The 21,450-nt window shown below is 47.6% G+C and overlaps 6 protein-coding genes across 6 annotated transcripts; 5 read left to right on the top strand and 1 right to left on the bottom strand.

Annotated features, from left to right (window-relative positions):
- The first annotated feature begins 56 nt into the window (after positions 1-56).
- Positions 57-1,966, top strand: SODALDRAFT_295636 (alpha-ketoacid dehydrogenase kinase). The gene is made up of 2 exons (XM_028608785.1): positions 57-508; positions 610-1,966. The coding sequence occupies exons 1-2, from the start codon at positions 306-308 to the stop codon at positions 1,754-1,756; spliced, it is 1,350 nt and encodes a 449-aa protein (XP_028466513.1). The 5' UTR covers positions 57-305; the 3' UTR covers positions 1,757-1,966.
- A 274-nt stretch (positions 1,967-2,240) lies between these two features.
- Positions 2,241-3,959, top strand: SODALDRAFT_333326 (Yip1 domain-containing protein). Its single transcript, XM_028611940.1, has 3 exons — positions 2,241-2,505; positions 2,588-3,179; positions 3,283-3,959. The coding sequence occupies exons 1-3, from the start codon at positions 2,430-2,432 to the stop codon at positions 3,530-3,532; spliced, it is 918 nt and encodes a 305-aa protein (XP_028466512.1). The 5' UTR covers positions 2,241-2,429; the 3' UTR covers positions 3,533-3,959.
- Positions 3,960-10,706: 6,747 nt separating this feature from the next.
- On the top strand, positions 10,707-13,195 carry SODALDRAFT_333325 (PH domain-like protein). The gene is made up of 4 exons (XM_028611939.1): positions 10,707-11,321; positions 11,424-12,039; positions 12,146-12,555; positions 12,626-13,195. Exons 1-4 carry the CDS (start codon positions 10,944-10,946, stop codon positions 12,695-12,697), a joined length of 1,476 nt encoding a protein of 491 aa, XP_028466511.1. The 5' UTR covers positions 10,707-10,943; the 3' UTR covers positions 12,698-13,195.
- Positions 13,196-13,635: 440 nt separating this feature from the next.
- On the top strand, positions 13,636-17,042 carry SODALDRAFT_311636 (P-loop containing nucleoside triphosphate hydrolase protein; the record flags this gene model as incomplete). The annotated part of the gene is made up of 1 exon (XM_028609176.1): positions 13,636-17,042. A coding segment is annotated over one exon (3,407 nt), but the record flags the coding sequence as incomplete, so codon positions are not given.
- SODALDRAFT_333324 (nitrate reductase) lies at positions 17,037-20,287 on the bottom strand. The gene is made up of 2 exons (XM_028611938.1): positions 18,264-20,287; positions 17,037-18,185 (listed from the first exon to the last, which is right to left on the bottom strand). The coding sequence occupies exons 1-2, from the start codon at positions 20,080-20,082 to the stop codon at positions 17,275-17,277; spliced, it is 2,730 nt and encodes a 909-aa protein (XP_028466509.1). The 5' UTR covers positions 20,083-20,287; the 3' UTR covers positions 17,037-17,274.
- Positions 20,288-20,341: 54 nt separating this feature from the next.
- Positions 20,342-21,067, top strand: SODALDRAFT_333323 (hypothetical protein). Its single transcript, XM_028611937.1, has one exon. The coding sequence runs from the start codon at positions 20,679-20,681 to the stop codon at positions 20,892-20,894; it is 216 nt and encodes a 71-aa protein (XP_028466508.1). The 5' UTR covers positions 20,342-20,678; the 3' UTR covers positions 20,895-21,067.
- Positions 21,068-21,450: the final 383 nt, after the last annotated feature.

The following is a 21,450-nucleotide window of genomic DNA, read 5'->3' as shown; positions in this document are numbered from 1 at the left end:
TTGCCTCGAGTTCGTACCCCCAGGTGCCATCGGCTTAGATCGGCAAAAGCTGCAGAGTAATTAAGCCACTGGACCTTCTTACGGCACCCACCCGTCATTCTGCAGGCCCCATAACCAATACGATGCAATTACTTTGTTGAGGCGACCGACCCCTATGGTACCTTATTGGATGATATCATCCGCCGACATCCCTCCTCTACACGTATTTCAGGTCTTCGTGTATCACAAAGTAACATCCGTCTTCCAATCCCGCAGCAAGTCCGACACCTCACCCACACGTCCTGTCTTGACAGCACAATGCCGCCATGCGAAGCTTCGCAGCTCCATCAAGGCATCGATGCCTCCCCAGCTTGCTAAGGAGCTCGCACTGCGGTTATAGGCAGTTTTCCCACTCCCTCTACCGAACAGGACAGAAACTGTCAACTAAAGTCGATAAGCTCGACGTTTCCGACGTTCTCCACCTGGCTAGCGAGAAACAACACCCATTGAGTCTCGCCGATCTAGTCAAGTAAGCATTTGGATGCCTACTTCCTCCCGCCTTGCTCTCCTTATCTTCTCGTGCCCCCGTCTTCGAAAAAGGGGTATTGTGCTAACAAAGGCAACCCGTAGGCATGGCCGACCTCCGCTGAGCGAAAGATCCCTTCTGTCCTCTGCCAACTTCACCCTTTCCCTCCTTCCCATCCGGCTCGCCCACCGAATCCAGGCGTTACGAAGGCTCCCGTTCATTGTCGTGTCGAACCCCAACATCGAAAAGATTTACAGCAACTATGTACACTCTTTTACCACACTCCTACCCTGGTGGCAGAAAGGCAAGAACGCGGTCCGTACCCTCGAAGACGAAATACGCTTCACGGAAGTGCTTGCCGAGCTCGTGACTACCCACACGAATACAATTCCAACACTCGCCCAAGGTTTCCGCGAAAGCCGTCGGTACATATCGCCAGCCGATGTGGCTCAGTTTCTCGACCACCACCTTCACGCGCGTATTGGCACCAGGCTCATCGCCGAACAGCACATTGCTCTCCATTACTCGTCGCAGCCTCATTTCGACCCTGCCGCGAGCCCCACGCCTTGTCCGGAACATCCATCGTACGTGGGAGTCATCGATACGGCCCTCCGTCCTGCCGACATTGTGAACTCGTGCGCGGACTTCGTCGCGGAGATCTGCGAGTTACGCTACGGCATCCGGCCTCAGGTGGTGATCGACGGCGATCCGGACACCGCCTTTGCCTTCATTCCCATGCACTTAGAATACATCATTACTGAGCTTCTCAAAAACTCCTTCCGTGCTTCTGCAGAGAACCGAACAAACAAGGAGCCTGTCGTCGTCACCATCGCACCCGAGCCACCCCGATACGACGATCCCGTCCGCCTTGAAGTTCCCAAGGCGGAACGCGGTATCTTTAAAAGCGACAACATTAAACCACTCGACGACAATGTCCCCGGCGTGACGATCCGGATCCGGGACCGCGGCGGTGGCATCGCCCCTGAGGTGCTCTCCGACATCTGGTCATATTCTTTTACCACAGTCGACGACGACTTCCCGAGTGGGTACGGCTCTGAAACCAACTTCGATGGCCTGGCAGCTATTTCCAACGCCAATGCGGGGGGCAGTTCCCTGGCTGGCCTGGGATACGGATTGCCTCTTAGCCGGGCCTATGCCGAATACTTCGGGGGTGGCATCGCGGTGCAGAGCCTCTACGGTTGGGGCACCGACGTCTACTTGCGACTCAACGGGGTTGGGAGGATAGAATAGAACCCGTTCTGGCTATGAAGAGTTATCAAGACGTTGAAGGCGTTGTGGTGGTCGGCGTAATGGCGTTTCTTATCAAGGTATCAGTGATTTGGGCTGGTTCTTCATGTTTTCCAAACAAGACAAGAAAGAGAAGAAAGGGCGAACGTTGGTATTTGGCGCTTTGTTGCCCAGTGATATGAATTAAGTATCAGTATAACTGCTAATTATCCTAACTGTTGAAACTCTTGAATGCTCTTTGAAGTGATCGGTCAGTGAAATTCGGAGATGGGACGTAGGGGAATTTCATACGGTAGACGGACTGGGGAATGTCCATTCATTTCCAAGTCCTCAGAGCTTGGGCCACCTTAACGCCATTTCGGTACATGTCACGTACTGAGGTACGAAGTACTTGTACCTATGTACCCTAATAATAAGGTAACTTATCCTGTTGAGGCTACCGTGGAGCCTTGAGACATGCCCAATTGCTACGTCAATAGGTGCGAGTGCTGTACGTAGGTAGCTACCTTACCTTTAGCATTTCAACACCAGGCTTCCAATCGCTACAATTTCAACAGAACTCAACACGACGTTGCTTGGATCATTGTGGTCTTCTCTTGAGCTTTCAGTGAGAATCTACCGAGATAAGAATTCGTCGTGAACCCTTTGGCGACGACCTTTTGTCTTGTGCGTCAAGATGGTAGGCGCCAGCTCAAGAGACAACTATGCGAACCCTTCCCTAGATGACGATGGCCTGATCGACCCAGATGACGGTATGTCGAACCTCCTGTCGAAACAGAAATTGTCAACTTATGAAGCAACTGCTTGACTAATGTCTTCCGTCTTTGCATGCAGCCGACATCAATGATTTCGACGACCCTCTCGGACACCAAACCTCCCGCCAACCCCTAACAGGCAACATTGGCTCGGCACCCGGCGGCGGATCGTCGTCCTCCTCCTCACGGCCACTCAACCAGAGCGCATGGACGTCCCGTATACCAGGAGAGGACAGGTCGGCGCCGCAGAACACCATCGACGAATCGGTCTGGGAGACGCTGCGCCGCGACCTGCTCGCCGTGTGGGCCAAGATGCGCGAGGTGCTGTACCCCAAATACCTGCTCGGGGGGACCATGTTCGACGCCGACGGGCTGCGCGGCGCGTACGCCAATATCCGCGGTGCCGGGCTGGCGGGCGCTCGGGAAGAGATTACCGGTCTCGCCAACCGGTTCATGGACTCGGAGGCCCTGTTGTCGCAGAATAACATGACGTCCGGCCTGCGGGACTGGGATCTCTGGGGCCCGCTCATCTTCTGCCTTCTTCTGAGCTTGCTGCTCAGCTTCAACGCTCGCGCGGACCAGAAGGATGTTGTCTTCAGTGGCGTTTTTGCCATGGTTTGGATCGGCGAGGCTGTTGTTACCCTGCAGATCAAGCTTCTGGGCGGGAGCATGTAAGTTGAACTTTCCATGTTTTGTCTTTTTTTTTCTTCCTTGGATTCATTTGCTTGTCTTCTTTGAAACCACAAACCAATCGTGCTGACATGATGACCGCAGCTCCTTTGCTCAGAGTGTTTGTATCATCGGCTACACGCTCTTCCCTCTCGTTATCGCGGCTCTACTTTCTGCGCTTGGCATCCCCACCGTCGCCCGTATCCCTGTTTACCTCTTCCTGGTTGCCTGGTCTCTGGCTGCTGGTGTTAGCATTCTGGGCGGTAGCGGTGTGGTCAAGAACAGGGTGGCCATCGCAGTCTACCCCCTTCTCGTGTTTTACCTTGGCCTGGGTTGTCTCTGCTTCATCAGTTAAAGAACCTACAAAGACCCCGCGATTTTACCGTTTATGAACAATGCCTCGGAGAAGGCAAATTGGAATAGCTGGGAAATGGCCAGTATGATGGCATGACCATGACACGGCTACTGCTGCGAGGCAACATCACTGCTGCTGCCCGGGGGGCGGGGGGCAACTTGTATTCTTTTACAATCCAAAAAGGGCTTCCATTTCAATCCACAGATGTTACGTCTCAATGCCGCCTTCAGCGACGAGAACTTGTCACTTCTCAAGCTTTCAGAACATTGTTTGTTGGCTTTTGTTCTTGAATCTACCCTGTACTTCAAGGCATTGCTCAATTATCCGTACCAGGGAGTCATTCACCTCTATTTCGTATAAGGTAAGGTACTCACCTATTCGTCCTCACGGCACCTGGTTTTCGCGTGTCGCACTTTGTGTCACCACACAACGAAGTCATACCAAGTAATTACTTCGTAATTTCCTTTGACGGCTCTGTCACAGGTACCCAAGGTACATCTGAAATGAGAGAAGGTACCGAAAGCCGCAGGGCAGACTGTTTCAACTTCTAAAAATAGTAATTATAAATCATTATATTCACCCGGACCGTAGACCTTTTTTACCTTATAGTATAATTTGCATATAGATATAGGGAGATGTAATTAACCGGGGTACTAGGGTATATATAAAAAGGGCCTCTATATAGTCCTGTATATATCTATATAACGATAGTAGAAATTTCTTAGAAGATATATCTATACTAACCGTTATATAAGAGCCTACACGATAACGCCCGCGGTAGTCCTTATCTGCCTAAAGCTAAAGGTCTATTATATAATCCTTTTTAATACTAATCCCAACTAGGTAGTATACTCGACTTATAAGGCACCCTGGTTTAAAACTTTATAGGTTAAAAAAGAGTTAACGCCCCCTTATACCGACGAATCCGTTATTAACCTAATCGGAGATACTCCCCCACGACTAAAGTAGGAGTATACGGAATCGACTAAGGTAGTTTACGTACTAGAGGCTATCGCTTAGACGTAGGTATAGGGTAGAACGCTTATTACTATATTTTAAACTGGTAAGGCGTAGTATAGGGCTAATATCTAATTAACCCGATAAGAACGGTAGCCGAAGGCTACGAAAGACCGATAATAAACCTAATATCGGTATTATACGGTAAAGAGCGAGGCTCTCGAGTTATACTAGGTAGAAGCGATATATTCCCGAATACTTAATAGTAAAAACTAAATATAACTAGGAATAAAGATAAAAATAAAGATAAAAATAGTTATACGGCGATTATTCGATAATATAATTAAGTTAGGAATATAATATAAAGAATAAAGGATTATGTAAGGAAGAGGAAAAGAAGAGGAAAATAACTATAAGAGGGAATAAGGAAAATTTATCTACGCGGCGAATAGTCGCCTTAATTACGAATCCGGCTAAAAAAGAGATAAGTATACAGAACGGTAACCGTAAATTTAGTAATAATATATACTATAATAATAAAGAAAGAAATAGCGATAAGCGCGATATTAGAAAACACGGTAAGTAATCGCCGACTATTACGCGGGACGTTAGAATAGGAATCGTAATAGGTAAGCGAGTTAGCCACGCGTTTATACCGTTAACGGTTTATCGATTACTCGGCTAACACGAAGAAAGTCACGATATTATAGAAGGAGGTTAGGAAGCCTTATAACAGGAACTAATTAAAATCGTTAACTGGATAATAAGCGCCGCATAAGGCTAAATCACGTGGACCTACTAAGGGGGCTAAAACGGGCCTAAGGGACTAGCCCCGTTAAAGAGGGGGCAGTGTAAGGAACGGAGTAGCACTATAGATTCGCACTATATATAGTCGGAGATACGCTTAGGCCGCCGAGTATTCGGCGAAAACCTTAGAATCGCCACGTTAGCGTAGAGGGAAAAATCCCCTTTTTTCCCTTAAGTTATAGTCTTAAGAAATATACGACTATGAAGCCTAATAGTATTATCTGCTACGGTGTACCTTTTCCCTGGTATTGTAGCCTATTCCTTGATATTATAATCCTACCTGGTTCCTTACTTAACCCTACCTTTTAACTCTTTACGACTATCTATTTAATAGATATTATATATTTTTATAAAGGCCTTATAGCCATATATATATAGATATATAAGATTAGAGTAATTACTATATAGGCCTTTATATAGTATTTTCTATCCGTTAAGATGTTATAGGGTTTTATTATATAAATTAATAGCAGTATTAAAGATCTTAGACTAGATAAATATTAGTAGGCTAGCTCTACTTCTTATAGCCCTCGCCTATCTCTTAATAATACCTTAAATCTATTTTATAATACCGTTTTAGTCTTATAAGTACGGTGCTAATAGCTATTATTCTACCCGCTTAGTATTAAGGAAGATACTAACTTCTAGATACTAAAGTATTTCGGAGTTTACCTTTATAATAAATAGCTTAATATTAAACTAGGTCTTAAATAGGGTAAAAACGTCTTTTAATCTATAAGAAATAAAGCCTTAATTGTTTCTATATAGGTATTATTTCTATATATAGTAAATATATCTATAATAGCCTTATATAGGCTGTCTATACGCGTCCCTACCTCTTTATTATTATAGAAGTTAATAACTAGGGCCTTATAGGGTTTTAATAGGTAAAGGAATAGTATTCGCTAAATTTATATAGCTATTTACGATTATATATATATATATATATATATATATATTATCCTTAGCGGTATATAATCCTTTAATCCTTACCTCCGAGGTAGCGATAATAAGCCTTATAAGGGTATATATACTATAATAGTAAAGGCATTCATACTACCCTTATATTATAGTCTTCTACAATTACCGCGGTTATTATAGTCTTTCTTATAGGGTATTATATAGATACTAAGGTAAAATCGTAAATATAGTGATTATAGCTATAGGTACTATATATTTAATTATATACTAACCGTGGATATCTAACAGTTTATAGATAGGTAAGTTATTAACCGTACTAATAATAGTATTATTTATTATATCTTAGCGATAGCCTTATTAATATAACTAGTATTCCGAGATAATATTCGTAATAGTTTCCTTATAATATAAGAGCGTGGTCTTATTTTAATAGGGTAAAAGCCTAATTATCTCCTATTAAAGGTATTAAAGCTCTACCTAGGTAATACTTATACTATCATTATAACGAGGCTATTTAGCTTAATAGATCTTACTAGGCTACTAAATTAGATAACGCGCCAATTTTATAATATAGTATATATAATAAGTAAAGTATTATAGACTTATTATTCTTATCCCTTCTTTATTCTATTTATAGTAATAGTTATAATTTATAGTAATAGCTATATCTTTATATCTTTTTTATATTACGCTCTTTACCTGGCTATTAGCATTATAGGTATATAATTTCTTTATATAACCTTTATAATATTTCTATAATTCTTCTAGTTATAAAGACATATATAGGGCCTTATATATTAGTAAGTATATATAGTATAGAGTTTCCTATAGATCTTATAAGGTCTCCTTAGTATAAAAGAGATAGCCTTTATATTAAATAGGTAATTATAAAGAGTAAAAAGGTAGAGTTAGATAAGGAACTAAATAGGATTATAAGAGGATCACGATAAGGAAAGTAATAGGTCTAGGTATAAGGGTAGCTAAAGAATTACATTAATCGCTAGCCTCCCTCTTAAAAGGGGAGGCTTCTCTACTCCTTAAGACTACGCTCTACTACCCTTAGCTACTCCTCGAGGACTACTTTATTTACTTTAAGACGCTATTCTATTTACTATATAATAACTACTTTAATTATACCTTAAAAGGTCTTAGACCGAAGGTGGCTAAACCCTAATAGGTTTATATCTAGGACATATTATAACCACTACTATAGGTATCTAATACTTATAAGCGTATAATTATAGCACCGTCTCTTATTATCTTTATCTTTATTATTTATAGTAGTATCTTTAGTTCTAAAAAGGTATCTAAGAATATTAAAAGTGCCTCTTTTAGTCCTAGGCTTTACGGTAATAAACTAAAGGCCTTTATACTCTTAACTACGGCCTATAAAGTCTTGATAAAGTCGTTAGTTATTAGTTTACTTTTTATAATCTTATTATACTTTTTTAATATATAGTTAATACTCTATTTCTAGGCGATAAGTCTAAAAGCTTTTAGGGTATTTTAGAACTAATAATAAGCGCTTATTAGGTTTAAAACGCCCATATACTTATAATATATTATCGCTATTTTCTAGCTTATAACCTACGCATTAATATTCTTAGGTATTATATTTAAAGATATAGCATCCTATTAGTATAAGGCTAGGGTATCCTTATAAAGATCTATATGGCTTAGTTTTACTTACCTATAAAGACGGGTACTTATACTTAGGAGTTATTTACGTCTTCGTTATATAGCTATACAAGGACGTTCCATAATATGATACTAATTATTATTCGAATAAATAAGCGTACCTTATTAAACTTCTTCTAGTATACTTTATAGTTATCCTATTTAGTATAATATATATAATAAGCTTATAAGTAGTATATACGTACTTTATTAAATAGGTCGCCGATTAATATAGGGATACTCTAAATAGGTTATTCTTTTATTATAACTATAGTCTTCTTATACGTAATCGTCTTGTTTTTTTATTATCGGTAATAATAATAGTAGTAGTAATCACGATAAGGTCTTAGCCGAATAGATTATAGATATTAAGTAATATTAGCTTAAGTAGTAGGTAGGTATTCGCCTCCTTATCGCTTAGCTTAGTACTAGGATAGTTATCCTAGGAGGTAAAGAATTTACTATATATCGCGCGCTCCTATACTACCTAATCCTTCTAGTTAATAAGAGTAGTAATAGGCTTTTATTCGGCCTTGGATATATTAAAAACGATCTTTAGTTATAGGTTAATTAATATATTCAATAATAGGTAGGTAAGTTAATTAATCGCCTTATTACTCCAATTATATTAATAGTTATTCATTAAGAATACTTATAAGCCGTGATTTGTTTTATAATAGAATATAGTAGCCGTATTAATATCTATTATTTAGGTATTATAAACCGCGCTTATAGCTATTATATATTTAAATAGTATTACTATATTAACCTTAATTAAATAAAGATCTTATATTAATAGATTATATTAAGTTATATCTATGTAAGTCTATTATACCCTTACTTTAGGTAGTATAGACTCTATTATAGGTATTATATTATTTAAATCCTGTTTAGTCTTTCCTTATAATCCACTACTATTATATCCTAATTCTAAGGGTTTAAATTCCTTAGTAAGGCATAGATTCTATAAAGACCTTATTATAGTCCTATTACTTTACGATAAATCTAAGGTACTTAATAAACTAATTCCCTTTCAATATCTATTATAGCTAGCGCTATAAATTACCTTATTAGTATAGTATATTTTATGAATTAGATTAGTAAAATTAGTTAGGATTATAAGATTTATATTATATAGAAATTATTAGTTCATAATTACTATATTAGTATATCTAAATAATCCTTTATTAAAAAAAGATTAATATATTAAAATATAAAGGACTTAACTATATAGTATATATATATATACATTCTCTTATATTATATATATATATATATAATCTACAACTATATATATATATATATATATATATATATATTTATAAAGGTTTATTTTTAAAAGGTTAAATAGGTATTATTATTTACTAGAGTAGCTAAACAATAGGGTTTTTTTCTTTATAAAAAAAAACCCCCTAAAAAAAAATTTACTTGTTTTCCCCTTAACGTATAGGTTAGTAAACGTCTATAAAGCTCTATAAAGGTCGGAATAGTAACTTACGGCGATCTGCCTCCTCCGCTAGCCACCTCGCCATTTCGCGCAGGCTACGGGGCGATATATCAGGGCCTGAAATCCCGTTAGTATCCTCCGTATTAGAGGCGCGGCGCTTCTTATTTTTCGCTACTATATCCTAATTAGTACTATCTTATACAGGGCTATATGAAGCTATAAGTTAACGTACTATATAGCGAATACTTAGCTCCCTCGGAGCCGCTCTAGTAGTCACCGTAGGCGCCGTTACTAGAGCCTTTTAGGGTAACGCAGCCCTTTAAATTACCGCGCTCGTCGAGGTATTTATCGTAGCGGTCGTCCTTATACTACTCCTGCCTAAATAGCTGGATAAAAAGACCCGAGATAGCTTACGGGCGTTTCATATTAAATTCGGGTAATTTAAGCTCGCCCGCCTTTTCGTACTTAAGCTAAAGTACGATACCTCGCTGGATCTATCTTATATATTAGTATACAGTACTATATAGAAATATATATATATATACCTAAGGCTTCTTCTTTACTATATATCTAGTAATATTACGCGAGTAGCCTATCTTAATTACTAGGTTATTATTAGCTTATTCCTAATCCTATAGTAGTACACAGATACGTATAGTCTAGTACGTAGGCTATTAGTTACGTGCCCTTAATACCGGAGGGCTATTTTACCGGCGTAGAGGGTAGTTCCTCGCTATTAATAACGTGTAGCTAGTATACCTATAGCGAGGTAGTATTATTAGCGGCTATAGTACGGATTTTATATATATTCGTCTATTTAGATTTATATACTTCTATACTATATTTCGCTATAGTTAGCTAACTGCTTAGGCCACCTATATAAAGTTATATAACTGTAACTTATAAAATAGCTTTAAAAATAAAGATACTAGTAGATCTAACCCTATAGAATCGAATCCCGATATTTGATTTAATACTATAGCTCTGTATAAGGGTGTAGGTAGGGTTATTTACCTGACTCGTTATTAGTTATCTAGAGAGGAAACTAAGATTAGTGTAGCGTAGCGTTATAGTAGTATAGGGGCACGAAAAAATTTCTAGGCTTCTGATTAGTTAGCTAGCCTAGGGCTATACTACTAAAGTGCTCTACCTACTACTAGCGTACCACTATATACGAGTCTTTACACCACTGTATAGGCGTCTGCCTATGAAATTTTTGGGGATTTTTGAAAGTTGAAATAGTCTGCCCTGCGGCTTTCGGTAGAAGGCCTTATCAGCAAGATATCTTTGATAAGGTAGGTACCCACTGGGCTGAAAGACGCGAACACGGCTGCTCCGATTGGTTCCATTGCTACAACGCAACTCCTCCTAAGCCATCCCCATCACCTGAACTGAAGAAGTCTAGTCGCAGCTTCCTTCAGTTTACCGCTGGTGACTTGATAGAGCATCTGACAGTACTCGACTTCTTTTCAACAAAACTGTAAACCGAAAATTCGTGCCTGAATAGCTCTTTTTTCTGGTCGCCACCCACATATTACGAATACTGGTCCTTGAGATAGCAATACTTCGGGGCGAACCTACACTCTCTCACCCACCGTAAGCATGACGGACGATCACCACACCGCCGACCCCAAATCCCAGCCTATCGAGCCCGAGGAAGACGCAGACACTGCGGCTGCGCGGAAGGAACTCAAACAAACCGTCATCTCCGAAAAGACCGCCGGCGCTCCCGCCCAAACCGACCGCACGACACCTGACAGCAGCCAGGAAGAGCTCATGGACCAGCTTTCGTCTCCAAAGAAGAAACGAGCGCGCGATCAAGTAGAAGACGACGGGGCACTCGAGGAGGGCGATTCTAAGAGTGTTGCGTCTTCGGATTCGGCCAAGGACCGTGCGGCGAGATTAGAGCCAGAGAAGAAGCGAGCCCGAGATGAAGTGACTACGGAGACAGAATCTGCTGAGCCGTCGGCGAAGCCCTCCGTAAGATTCCCTGGTTTTTTCCTTCCTTTTTTCTCTCTCTCTCTCTCTCTCTCTTTCTGGAAAGAAGCTGCGTTTATCTAAACTCTTTTTGTTCATCGTCAGGACGCTACCGTTACAATCGAAAAGGATGACGACAAGACCACCACCGTAGCCGCCGAAAGTAAAGAGAAAGGAAAAGACGGGAGTTCAGAACCCTCCACCTCAGCTTTTGCCAGCTCAGGTTTCGCGAAGCTAGCATTCTCCACCGCCTCTCCATTCGGCGCATTGGGCGGCGCCGCGGGTAAGACGAGCGTCTTCGGATCACCCGCAGCTTCCGCCTCGCCATTCGCATCATCGGCCTCACCACAAAAGCCCGCCGCTCCGGCACCGATTCCGACCCTGAGCTTCGGTTCTTCAAGCAGCTCGTCACCCTTCGCGAGCGCCAAGACCGGCGGAAACGGATTCGGTTCTGTGTTGGGCGGCGGTGGCGGATTTGGTAGTAGTGCTCTGTCCGGGAAGGCCCTCACGAGCTTTGCCAAGCCTGGAGAAACCTTCAAGAGCGTTAAACCGGCTAAACCGTTTGGGGCTCCGGAAAGCGATGCCGAAGAGGCCAGCGACGACGGCGAAGAGGGTGAAGACGAGTCCAACAAGTCGGAAGCCGATGACAAAGAGGGCAAGGATGATTCGGACAAGGAAGAGGTTAAAAGAGCCGAAGAGAAGAAGAGGAAACTACACAGAGGTATTTGCTTTTTTTTTTCTTTTTTTCTTCTTTTTTTTTCTTTTTTGAAATTCCGTCGTGTTCTTTCCATTGGTAGGGTCATGGTCATGCTGACGAGGATTACTAGTGACTGTCGACGATGGCGAGGCTGGCGAAGCGACTGTTTTGGCGGTTCGAGCCAAGATCTACTACTTAGACAAGGAAGCCGGCTGGAAGGAACGGGGCTCGGGCATGCTCAAAATCAACGTTCCCGAGGCATGTGTCGATTTCGAAGACGGTAATCCGGTTCCAGGAAGTTTTGACGCCTCGTGCATGGAGGATGACGAGGATGGCGAGGACAAGGATAACGAAGGAGGAACTAAAAAGCGTAAGGTGGTCCGTCTTCTCATGAGACAGGACAACACGCATCGCGTGTTGTTGAACACAGTGATGTTGCCGGCGCAGGTGTTCAAGGAAAAGGCGGGAATGAAGGCCGTCGGCATCATATTCACCGCGTTTGAAGGGGCAGAGGCCAAGCCTACCAGTGTCCAGGCACGGGTAAGACCCCCAGTTTATCGCCCGCCCGTTTCGTTCAAGAGTCAATTCGTATGCTTACGAGATTTCACAGATGAGCGCTGCAAGTGCGAAGAGCTTCCTGAATGAGATCAGTATCATTCAGCGAGAACTAGCTGGAATGTAAGCTACTACCGCTCACCGGGCTTTAGCGGACACGCCTACTCTCCAAGTTGGTTCCCACACGCGACTGGAGACTGGAGATACGGGGGCTGGCACGCAATCGAAGTCTACAATCGGGGAGTTGTCCGGTAACGAATGCAATGGTCTATGAAAATACGCACGAGCTGGTGGAGCGAGGGATCACCTTTTGGGCGGAGGGTTTCTTCGCGTTTTCCGATCAAGGGGAACTGGGCGACTGGGCAATGTCTGGCTGTTTGTTGGCTGTCTCCTGACTGTCTTGTACGGAGTTCAGAATCGCGAGGGATGGCAGGTCGGTCTGCTTCTGCTTCCTCGTGGTTGGTGTTACTAATAGGAGCCATCGAATGTGTAGCTTACACTTGGGACATGGACAGTGAGTGCAGCTGTCCGATCTTCCTGGTGCCATATGTATGGCAGAAAAGCAAGACAGCATATACCATAGCATCGCAGAAGGCCTGCGGAGTGTAGTCAATATAATCAGATGTTCATGTACGACTTAGGTAGGTACCTGGAAAATGGTGTTCCCCTTTTTGATTCGTGTCCAACTTGGAGACTCGAAGCGCTTATGTAATGTACGGAAATAGTGACACGTGATTTGGCGTTCATCCCGTGGTCCGTGTAAATATCAGGTCACGTCCACCGTGGATTTCACCATTTTAGGTCTGCACCTGCAACCTTGCAAAACATCTTGCTTGTTGGCATCGCAACTTGTCCCTTCGACTGGTTTCCAGGCAATGGGGCTTGCTTCTCCGAGAAGCCTGAACGAACCTTGTCATCTCCAGCCTGCTTCTTTTATCCTTGGCGGCATGCTCGATGGGTGCAACCGGCGTTTCTAGCTGACAACGACGACAGCATCGTACTGCCTGCTACCAGCTCTCAGCTGTTTCGAGACTTCTTTCTAACTTTAGATTTGACCCTAGTAAGTAATGTCATCAAAGGATGACCGGTTTACTGGTAATGCCAGTGCGCTGTCAAGAAAGCCAAAGTGCGGCAAACGGAAACGAGGGTCCGACGAAGCTCTGGACGAACAGTCGGATGTAGCAGGCAAAGAAGATGATGTAACCACCACAAGAGGCGAACCCGTCTCTCAATATGGAAAGCAACCCAAGGCCGCAGTTGAACGGCCGGCGGCCTTCACGGATCTTGAAAAGACACACCGGGCCGTCAACGTGGTCGTCACCTTCTGCGGGACCCGAAAGCATCTTGCCACGACTTTCGACACAATCAAGTCTTCAGTCGAATCCCATACGGGGAAACCATTAACTGTGGAAGACGTGGCGGCTATTGCTGCAATCAGACCGGAAGGGCTCAGGTTTGCATATGTCGACGAAGTCATACTCCAGACGGACATCAGGGGCGGCGAGCGCGATGAAATCTTCAAGTCCGGCAGGCCCAAGAGCCTACGTGCACAAGGTCCCGCCCCAGACGCTTCGATAGGGGGAGTATCGGGGCTGGAAAGCCTGGACCGCCACCCCGACGAGCAAGTCGAGAGTGGGAAGGAGGTGCTCTTCATCGAGTTCATCGATGGCGACTTGAAACGTCAGGTTCCGGACAGGAAGACGGGTGAACCTACAAAGCCGAACCGGAAGCTGAGGGAAGAAACTCTGAGAATGCCGGTGTACAGTCAGAAGCAAATGCTGCAGTTGATTGAGAGACGGAACCAGAAGTTCGCGAACAGTATCAATCTGTTTCTCAATCGCTGTCTGTCGAACAACTTGGATCCCGGCGAGACCCTGCGACGTGAAGCTGAAGCCTATATTCCCGTCCCTTCGGTTCCCGAGAATTTCTCTCATGGCCCGGAGCTCGGCACGCTTCCCGAGACGATCCCATCCGAACGGAAAAGCATACCGGAGATAGTGCAGGAGCTCAAAGACAGCCCCTGGTATACAGGTCAGATCGTCCCCGACGGTCACAGGGTTTTCGAAGCCCAAGAGGCGGCCATTGGATACCTGGATTTTCTCCTTAGCCAAGACCTCGTCAATGCTTTGTACAATGCGAAAGGCATCGCCCAGTTCTATGCACATCAGGCCGATGCCCTTAATAGTCTCCATCAGGGAAAGCATGTGGTAGTGTCAACTTCTACAAGCTCCGGGAAGTCGCTGATCTACCAACTTCCCGTCCTCTACGCCCTCGAACGTGATCTCAACACCAGAGCAATGTATATCTTCCCCACGAAGGCACTGGCACAGGACCAGAAGAGGAGCTTAAAAGACATGATGGCGTACATGCCAGGGATGGAAGAACTTCTCGTGGAGACATTCGACGGCGACACACCCATGGCCGAGCGCAACACCATACGGGAACAAGCCAGGGTCATTTTCACCAATCCGGACATGCTACACATTACGATTCTACCTCAGGAGGAACGATGGAGAACCTTTCTGCAGAATCTGAAGTATGTGGTCGTTGATGAGTTGCATTACTACAATGGATTGATAGGATCACATATGGCCTTCATCATGAGACGACTGAGACGTATTTGCGCCGCCGTGGGAAACCGACACGTCCAGTTCGTTTCCTGCTCGGCCACAGTTGCCAACCCCGAGGAGCACTTTAGGACTGTATTCGGCATTGGCAACGTCCGGCTAATCGACTTTGACGGGTCCCCTTCGGGCCGCAAGGAGTTTCTGTGCTGGAACACCCCCTATCGGGACCCGGGAGATCCGGCCAGTGGACGCGGAGACGCCATGTTCGAGTGCGCCCGGTTGTTCTGCCAGCTTGTTCTCCGTGGCGTCCGCACCATTGCCTTCTGTCGCGTCCGTGAACAATGCGAGAGACTTGTCAACGCTGTCAAGCAGGAACTGGAGTCGCTTGGGAGACCGGAATGCATGGCCCGGGTGATGGGCTATCGTGGGGGCTACACTGCTCAGGACCGACGTCGCATCGAATCGGACATGTTCGAGGGAAAGCTGCTCGGCGTTGTGGCAACGACTGCCCTTGAACTGGGGATCGATATCGGAACGCTGGATTGTGTCCTGACCTGGGGGTTTCCCTACACGATTGCAAACCTACGCCAGCAGAGCGGCCGGGCCGGGCGCAGAAACAAGGATTCGCTGTCTATTTTCGTTGGAGACAGTTTCCCGACGGACCAATATTACATGCAGAATCCGGACGAACTATTCACGAAACCCAATGCTGCGCTCCAGGTGGACTTGGAGAGCTTGTTGGTGCGGGAAGGGCACATACAGTGCGCTGCCTACGAGATGCCCATCAACCCTGAGGAGGACGCCCAGTACTTTGGTGCTGATCTACCCCGGGTTTGCGATGAGCGGCTGCTCAAGGATGTCTCTGGTTTCTACCACTGCCATGACAGGTTTCGTCCCGTCCCTTCTCGATTCGTCGCTATACGTGATGCCGAGGAGGAGCACTTTGCCATCATCGACATCACACATGGGAAGAACACCGTACTGGAGGAGCTCGAGGCGTCGAGGGCTACGTTTACGGTATACGACGGGGCCATCTTCTTACACCAGGGGAACAAATATCTTGTCCGAGACTTTCAGCCAGATCGACGCATCGCTCGCGTAGAGAAGGTCAACGTGGAATGGACGACACAGCAGCGCGACTTCACAGACATCGACCCCATCGAGACGGAGGCCATCAAGCGTATCGCGGGGTCTCTCTCGAAGGCCTTCTACGGGACCATCAAAATACAGCAAACCGTCTTCGGGTTCTTCAAAGTAGACAAGAGGAAGCGCGTCATCGATGCCGTCCAGGTGGACAACCCCCCCGTTATACGCTACGGCAAGGGGATGTGGCTCGACGTACCGAAGCAGGCGCTCGAAATCCTGGCGGTGCGGAGACTGCACGTGGCGGCATCGATCCACGCCGCGGAGCACGCCATCCTCAGCCTGATGCCCAACTTCGTCATCAGCATGCCGGGCGACGTGCGCACCGAATGCAAAGTGGCGCTCAAGGAGTTCGCGAAGCGGGAGACGCAGAGGAAGCGGCCGGGCCGGCTGACGTTTTACGACGCCAAGGGAGGCGCCGGGGGCTCCGGGATCAGCACGAAGGCCTTTGAGCACATTGACCACCTCCTGAAGCAGGCCCTGACGCGGGTCGAGGCGTGTTTCTGTGAGCGAGGCTGCGTCGAGTGCGTGGCTTCCGAGATGTGTATGGAGTCTAACGAGGTGATGAGCAAGGCCGGTAGTCAGGTCATCCTGAAGAGCCTGCTGAACTTGGATATAGATCTGGAAGTGCTGCCTATGGGGCCTGAGGAGCATAGTCCGGCGGGGATTGAGACTGTCGTCGTGGCTCAGCCGGTGCCGCCGAGGGACCGGAGTGCTCTGCAAGGGAACATGGAGAAGGAAGGAGATGCTGTGAAAAGCTGAAGCAAACAATACCCCCCCAGGCCCATATGAAGCCAGGCTTTCCTCTTTGCTTTATCCTCGCCTCGGACGAAGGGTAGCATACCGTATCTATCTACCAACGCATTGCCTCATATTGATTGTTGTGGCATCTTACTCACTCGATGAATGATGGTATAGGAAAAAGAGACAAGGGTCCGCGGCAATGCAGCGAGGAGTTCTCTTTATTCAGCCCATGAAATAATTCACCCTACGCTCAAAACACAAGCAGATGCTCCTCCTTCCAGCCCATCCCTGACAAGATGGCCTTGACGCTCTGCTCCATAGCCTCTGGGCCACAGATGAGCACCATCTCGTCCCCCTCAGTGGTTCTACAGGGCCCGACTTCCCGCTCAAACAACGCGGCATCCATGCGGCCTCGGAGCCCGGTCCACCCCTCAGCAGGCTGTGTGAGCAGGTACAACAGCTTGCATCTGTCTGGGTTGCTCGCGGCCATCGCATCCAGTTCTGTCCGGCACAGTATGTCCTCCTCGGCACGGTTGCCGTCGAGAACCAGACACCGAGTGGCGTCATCCGGGTCCCTCATCACGGCCCGCAACACCTGGAAGATGGGCGTTACTCCAGACCCGGCGCACACCATGATGAAGCGCTTGACCCGGCGCTGCTTGCCCGAGACGGAACACAACCCCCGGCCCAGGTATTCGAACTTGCCCACCGGACCCTTCATGTCGACGAAGTGGCCGACGGGAATCGAGTCGAGCGCCTGCGTCATGCTCCCTCCCTTGCGGTCCGGCGTGTTTCGGTAGATCTTGATCAGTATTTGCAGCTTCCCCCTGTCGGTGCCTTCGGAGATGGGCGTGTACGCGCGGATGATGGCCCCCCGTGTAACCGGATCGCGTAGCCGCATCATTAGATGTTGGCCCACGGGGAGACCAACTTGCTGCTCCGCGTGCTCCAAATCGAAGGTGAAGATCTTGCTATCCGAAGACACGGCGCGCTTCCCGGAAAGGATCGCTTTCGTCCACACCTTTGGCTGTAGGAAGATAGCACGAGCTCCCTCGGCGTCGGCGTCGGTTGTGACTTCCTCTGTAGACAAGGCTTTTCGGCCTGCCTCGTCCAGAGTACCGATGTGGTATTCCGGCATCGAGGCTTTAGCATTCTCGCTGTCTGTGAAGAAGCCGCCGCACTGTCAGCTCATGCTGCCGATGGATGAATGCATGGAATGATATGCAGAGGCAGACTCACGAATGGTTAGGAACTCCTCGGTTGCATCCTGACCAGCGGCCCCAAAGATGGATGCCGCACCTCCCGGATGCCCTTCGAGGAACGGCGTGCCGTCATACACCTCCCCATTCACGACAAACCACGGTTCGTCTTCCCCGGCGTGTTGTCGAAGCTCGTTTATGGTGATGCTCCGCTTCACACCCTCCTTCGTCATGCAGATATCCTTGGGCGGCTCTTGCTCGACCGCATCCTGCTCATCGCCCTGGACCTTCTCGCCCCAAAACCCATTCGACAGGTTGCCCCCTTCTTTTTTGACCCTCTCCATCCACCCGCCCGAGATGAGGGCCGGCTGCGTGGGATGCTCGAAGCGAAGCTGGCGTCCTTGTCTGTGTATCGCCACCCGGTACCAGGGGTTGTTCATCATGCCCAGCACGCTCCAGTACATGTCCCTCGGCTGAACCATCAGTCCTTCGTCCATGGCCCGCACCATGATATCGGAGGCGCCGGCGAGCTGGGCGACGGGAATGTCGAGCTGCCAGAAACACCAACAGAAACAAGTCTCCCTCCAGGCCATATCCATGCGACCTCCATAAAGGGTGTCTCCTTCGGGGGCGAGGCGGTAATCGTCCTCGGGGTAGCGGATGTCGGCAAGGGTCCAGCTCTTCCCCTTGTCCAGTGTGACCTCGACCCGCGTGACGCGTCTACCGCCGCCTCCGTAGGCGTACCCGCGAACGGCATAGGATTCCGGCGCCTCGTCCTCGTCCTCGTCAGACAGGGACAAGGTTTCGTCGTGCGCCGGGTAGCAGGTGGCGCTGTTGGTGTTGAGGTCGTAAATGGCGTACCGCTCGTCCTTCCACACGTCGGGCAGGTCCGCGCTCGCCTCGGGGTCGATCGGGGTGGGCAGGACTCGGTTGTCGTATATGTGGTACCAGTTGTCGCTGGGCTCCTTGGTGACGATGATCCGCTTGAGCCATTTCACGCTGCGGCCGCCGATCTGGCCGGGGATGATGATCCGCACGGGGCGTCCGTGGTCCGGGTGCAGGAGCTCCCCGTTCATGCGGTAGCACACGGTCACGCCGCGGTTGGGGTCCGTGGCCCAGTTGAGCTTGATGCTGGTCCCGTAGTAGCCGTTGGGGAGCTTGTCGGCGCCCTCGAAACAGACGTAGCGGGCGCCTCGCTTGGGCACGGCGCGCGCGAGCAGGTCGCCGAGGGACACGCCGGTCCAGAGAGCGGTCGAGAGGCCGGCGGCGCCCCAGGAGAAGCCCTTTGTCTTGCGGACGACGTTCTGTTCCTTGCGGCGGTTGCCTGCGCAGACGAGGGTGGCCGGGTAGGTGATTTGTTCGTACTCGGCGATGAGGTCCCTGAGGGGTATGGTGAAGGGAGCTTCGACCATGCCCTCGACGGTGAACTCCCAGTTGAGCACATCCTCGTCTTGGACCTTGGGCACGGCGCCGTGGTTCCGGACGTAGTGCAGGTCCTTGTTGGTGAGGAAGCCCTGGTCGTAGAGGTCGCTCAGCGGCGGCTCGACGTTGAAGGGGTGGACGCCGGTCAGGCGTATTAGCCTTGGATCCCGGGGCACGTGGCTATCGGGGGTTTTGAGGTCTTCGGGGAGTACGCTGTTGGGTTGGGAGCGCGGGGGCAGCGGGTACACCCGGGGCCTCTCGGCATCTAGTTCCTCGAACAGGCACAGCTCGCTGGGCTCCTCTGCGTCTCCATCGACACTGGAAGGCCGGCTCCCTTTGATTGTTTCTGCCGGGCTAGGAGGGAAGGTGAGGTCTGATTTGAGCGGTACGGAGGTTGGGAGGAGGGCAAACGACGAGTTGGTTCCCAGAACGGCCATGGCTGGGGAAATGGCCAAGAGGTTTTCGTTTTCAGAAGGTCTAAGTGAGTGTCGCGACGTACAGCTGATCTGGAGGAAAGACGCATGATAAGGCAGGCCCGGAGAGAATATAAACAAAAAGAGTAACCCATCGCCCTACACGAAAGATTCCGGGACAAGACATCTCCACGGGCCCGCGTTCAGGCTCTCTGTCCGTGGAGTCGGGTGAGGGTGATTCAGGTTCATGGACAGAAGACAATATCATGCATATTGAACAGCTCCGAGGAGATAGAAATACTAGGATTAAAGTGTACATGATATGCCGAGTGAATTGGCGGGCCATTGAAGTGAAGAAGATCCCTGCGTTGTCCGCGGTACTGCAAGCAAGGTCAATCTGGGACCGGGACTGGGGCTGGGACACTCCGAGATCATCTAGATCATAGATAGATGCACGACAGTGACAAGACGTCTTATCGTAGCCACCCGAGGAAGATCCAAGTGGGCGGCATGGGGCATACAACGTATGCAGCATCCTGCATTTCCGCCTTGCCTTATCAGTCGGTCGGCCTCGACGGCTGATTGGCCAGCAGAAGCGTTAAAGGGTGCAGTCTCCGGAGATGCGACAACCGCTGAGAAAGATAGCGTCGAAGGACTCGCAAAAGACGTGCGATATGGTGGGGGTGGGAACTTGGAAGTGCCGGAACTCCGAGAGTGGAGAGTGGAGAGTGGAAGAGAAGAAAGAGAAGAGAGAGAAGAGAGAGAAGAGAGAGAAGAGAGAAGAAAGAGTGCACGAGGCTGGGGAGTTGACAGCCTTGTTAGAACTAGGTATATAGAATAATAGAAAGAAGGAGGATTAGGCCAGCGACGAGGGCGGTTGTATGGGTAATTTTATAATAAATCAATTGGGTCGGTTTCTCCATCTGGAAGCTCAATAGCAATTTATCAGCTCATTCCACAAGTCTTGGATCTTGAAGTAGGAAAAGTTCATGATGTGGCTGATGGTGTTGTAACGGCGCCGCTGGGTGGCCCTTTTTTTTTTTGTTTTTTTTTTTTTCCTTGTCTGGAGAAACGAAGAAACAATATTCCGATCATTGCCCCGCACAGCTGGGAGGAAGGGAAGATGTTTTACGTGACTTAGTCATCATCTATGCCTCAGGAATTTGGGAATTCATTGTCCGTTCACTCAGGCAGGTACCTCCTTATGTTCCCAAGGAGAGAGAGAATGGCTACCTACCTTACCTTGCCTACCTAAGGTAAGGTACCTAACGTAGAATGACAGATAAGGCAGTACGCTACCGAGAAACACCGAACATACCAAATCTTGCTACATACAACCATACATCCGCAAAGTACCTAGTCCGTATCCATACAACGTACAGCTACCTGATG

This window comes from Sodiomyces alkalinus (assembly GCF_003711515.1).
Source record: "Sodiomyces alkalinus F11 unplaced genomic scaffold SODALscaffold_5, whole genome shotgun sequence".
In the NCBI taxonomy this organism is placed as follows: Eukaryota; Fungi; Ascomycota; class Sordariomycetes; order Glomerellales; family Plectosphaerellaceae; genus Sodiomyces; species Sodiomyces alkalinus.
This window is presented reverse-complemented; position numbering and strand designations above follow the sequence as displayed.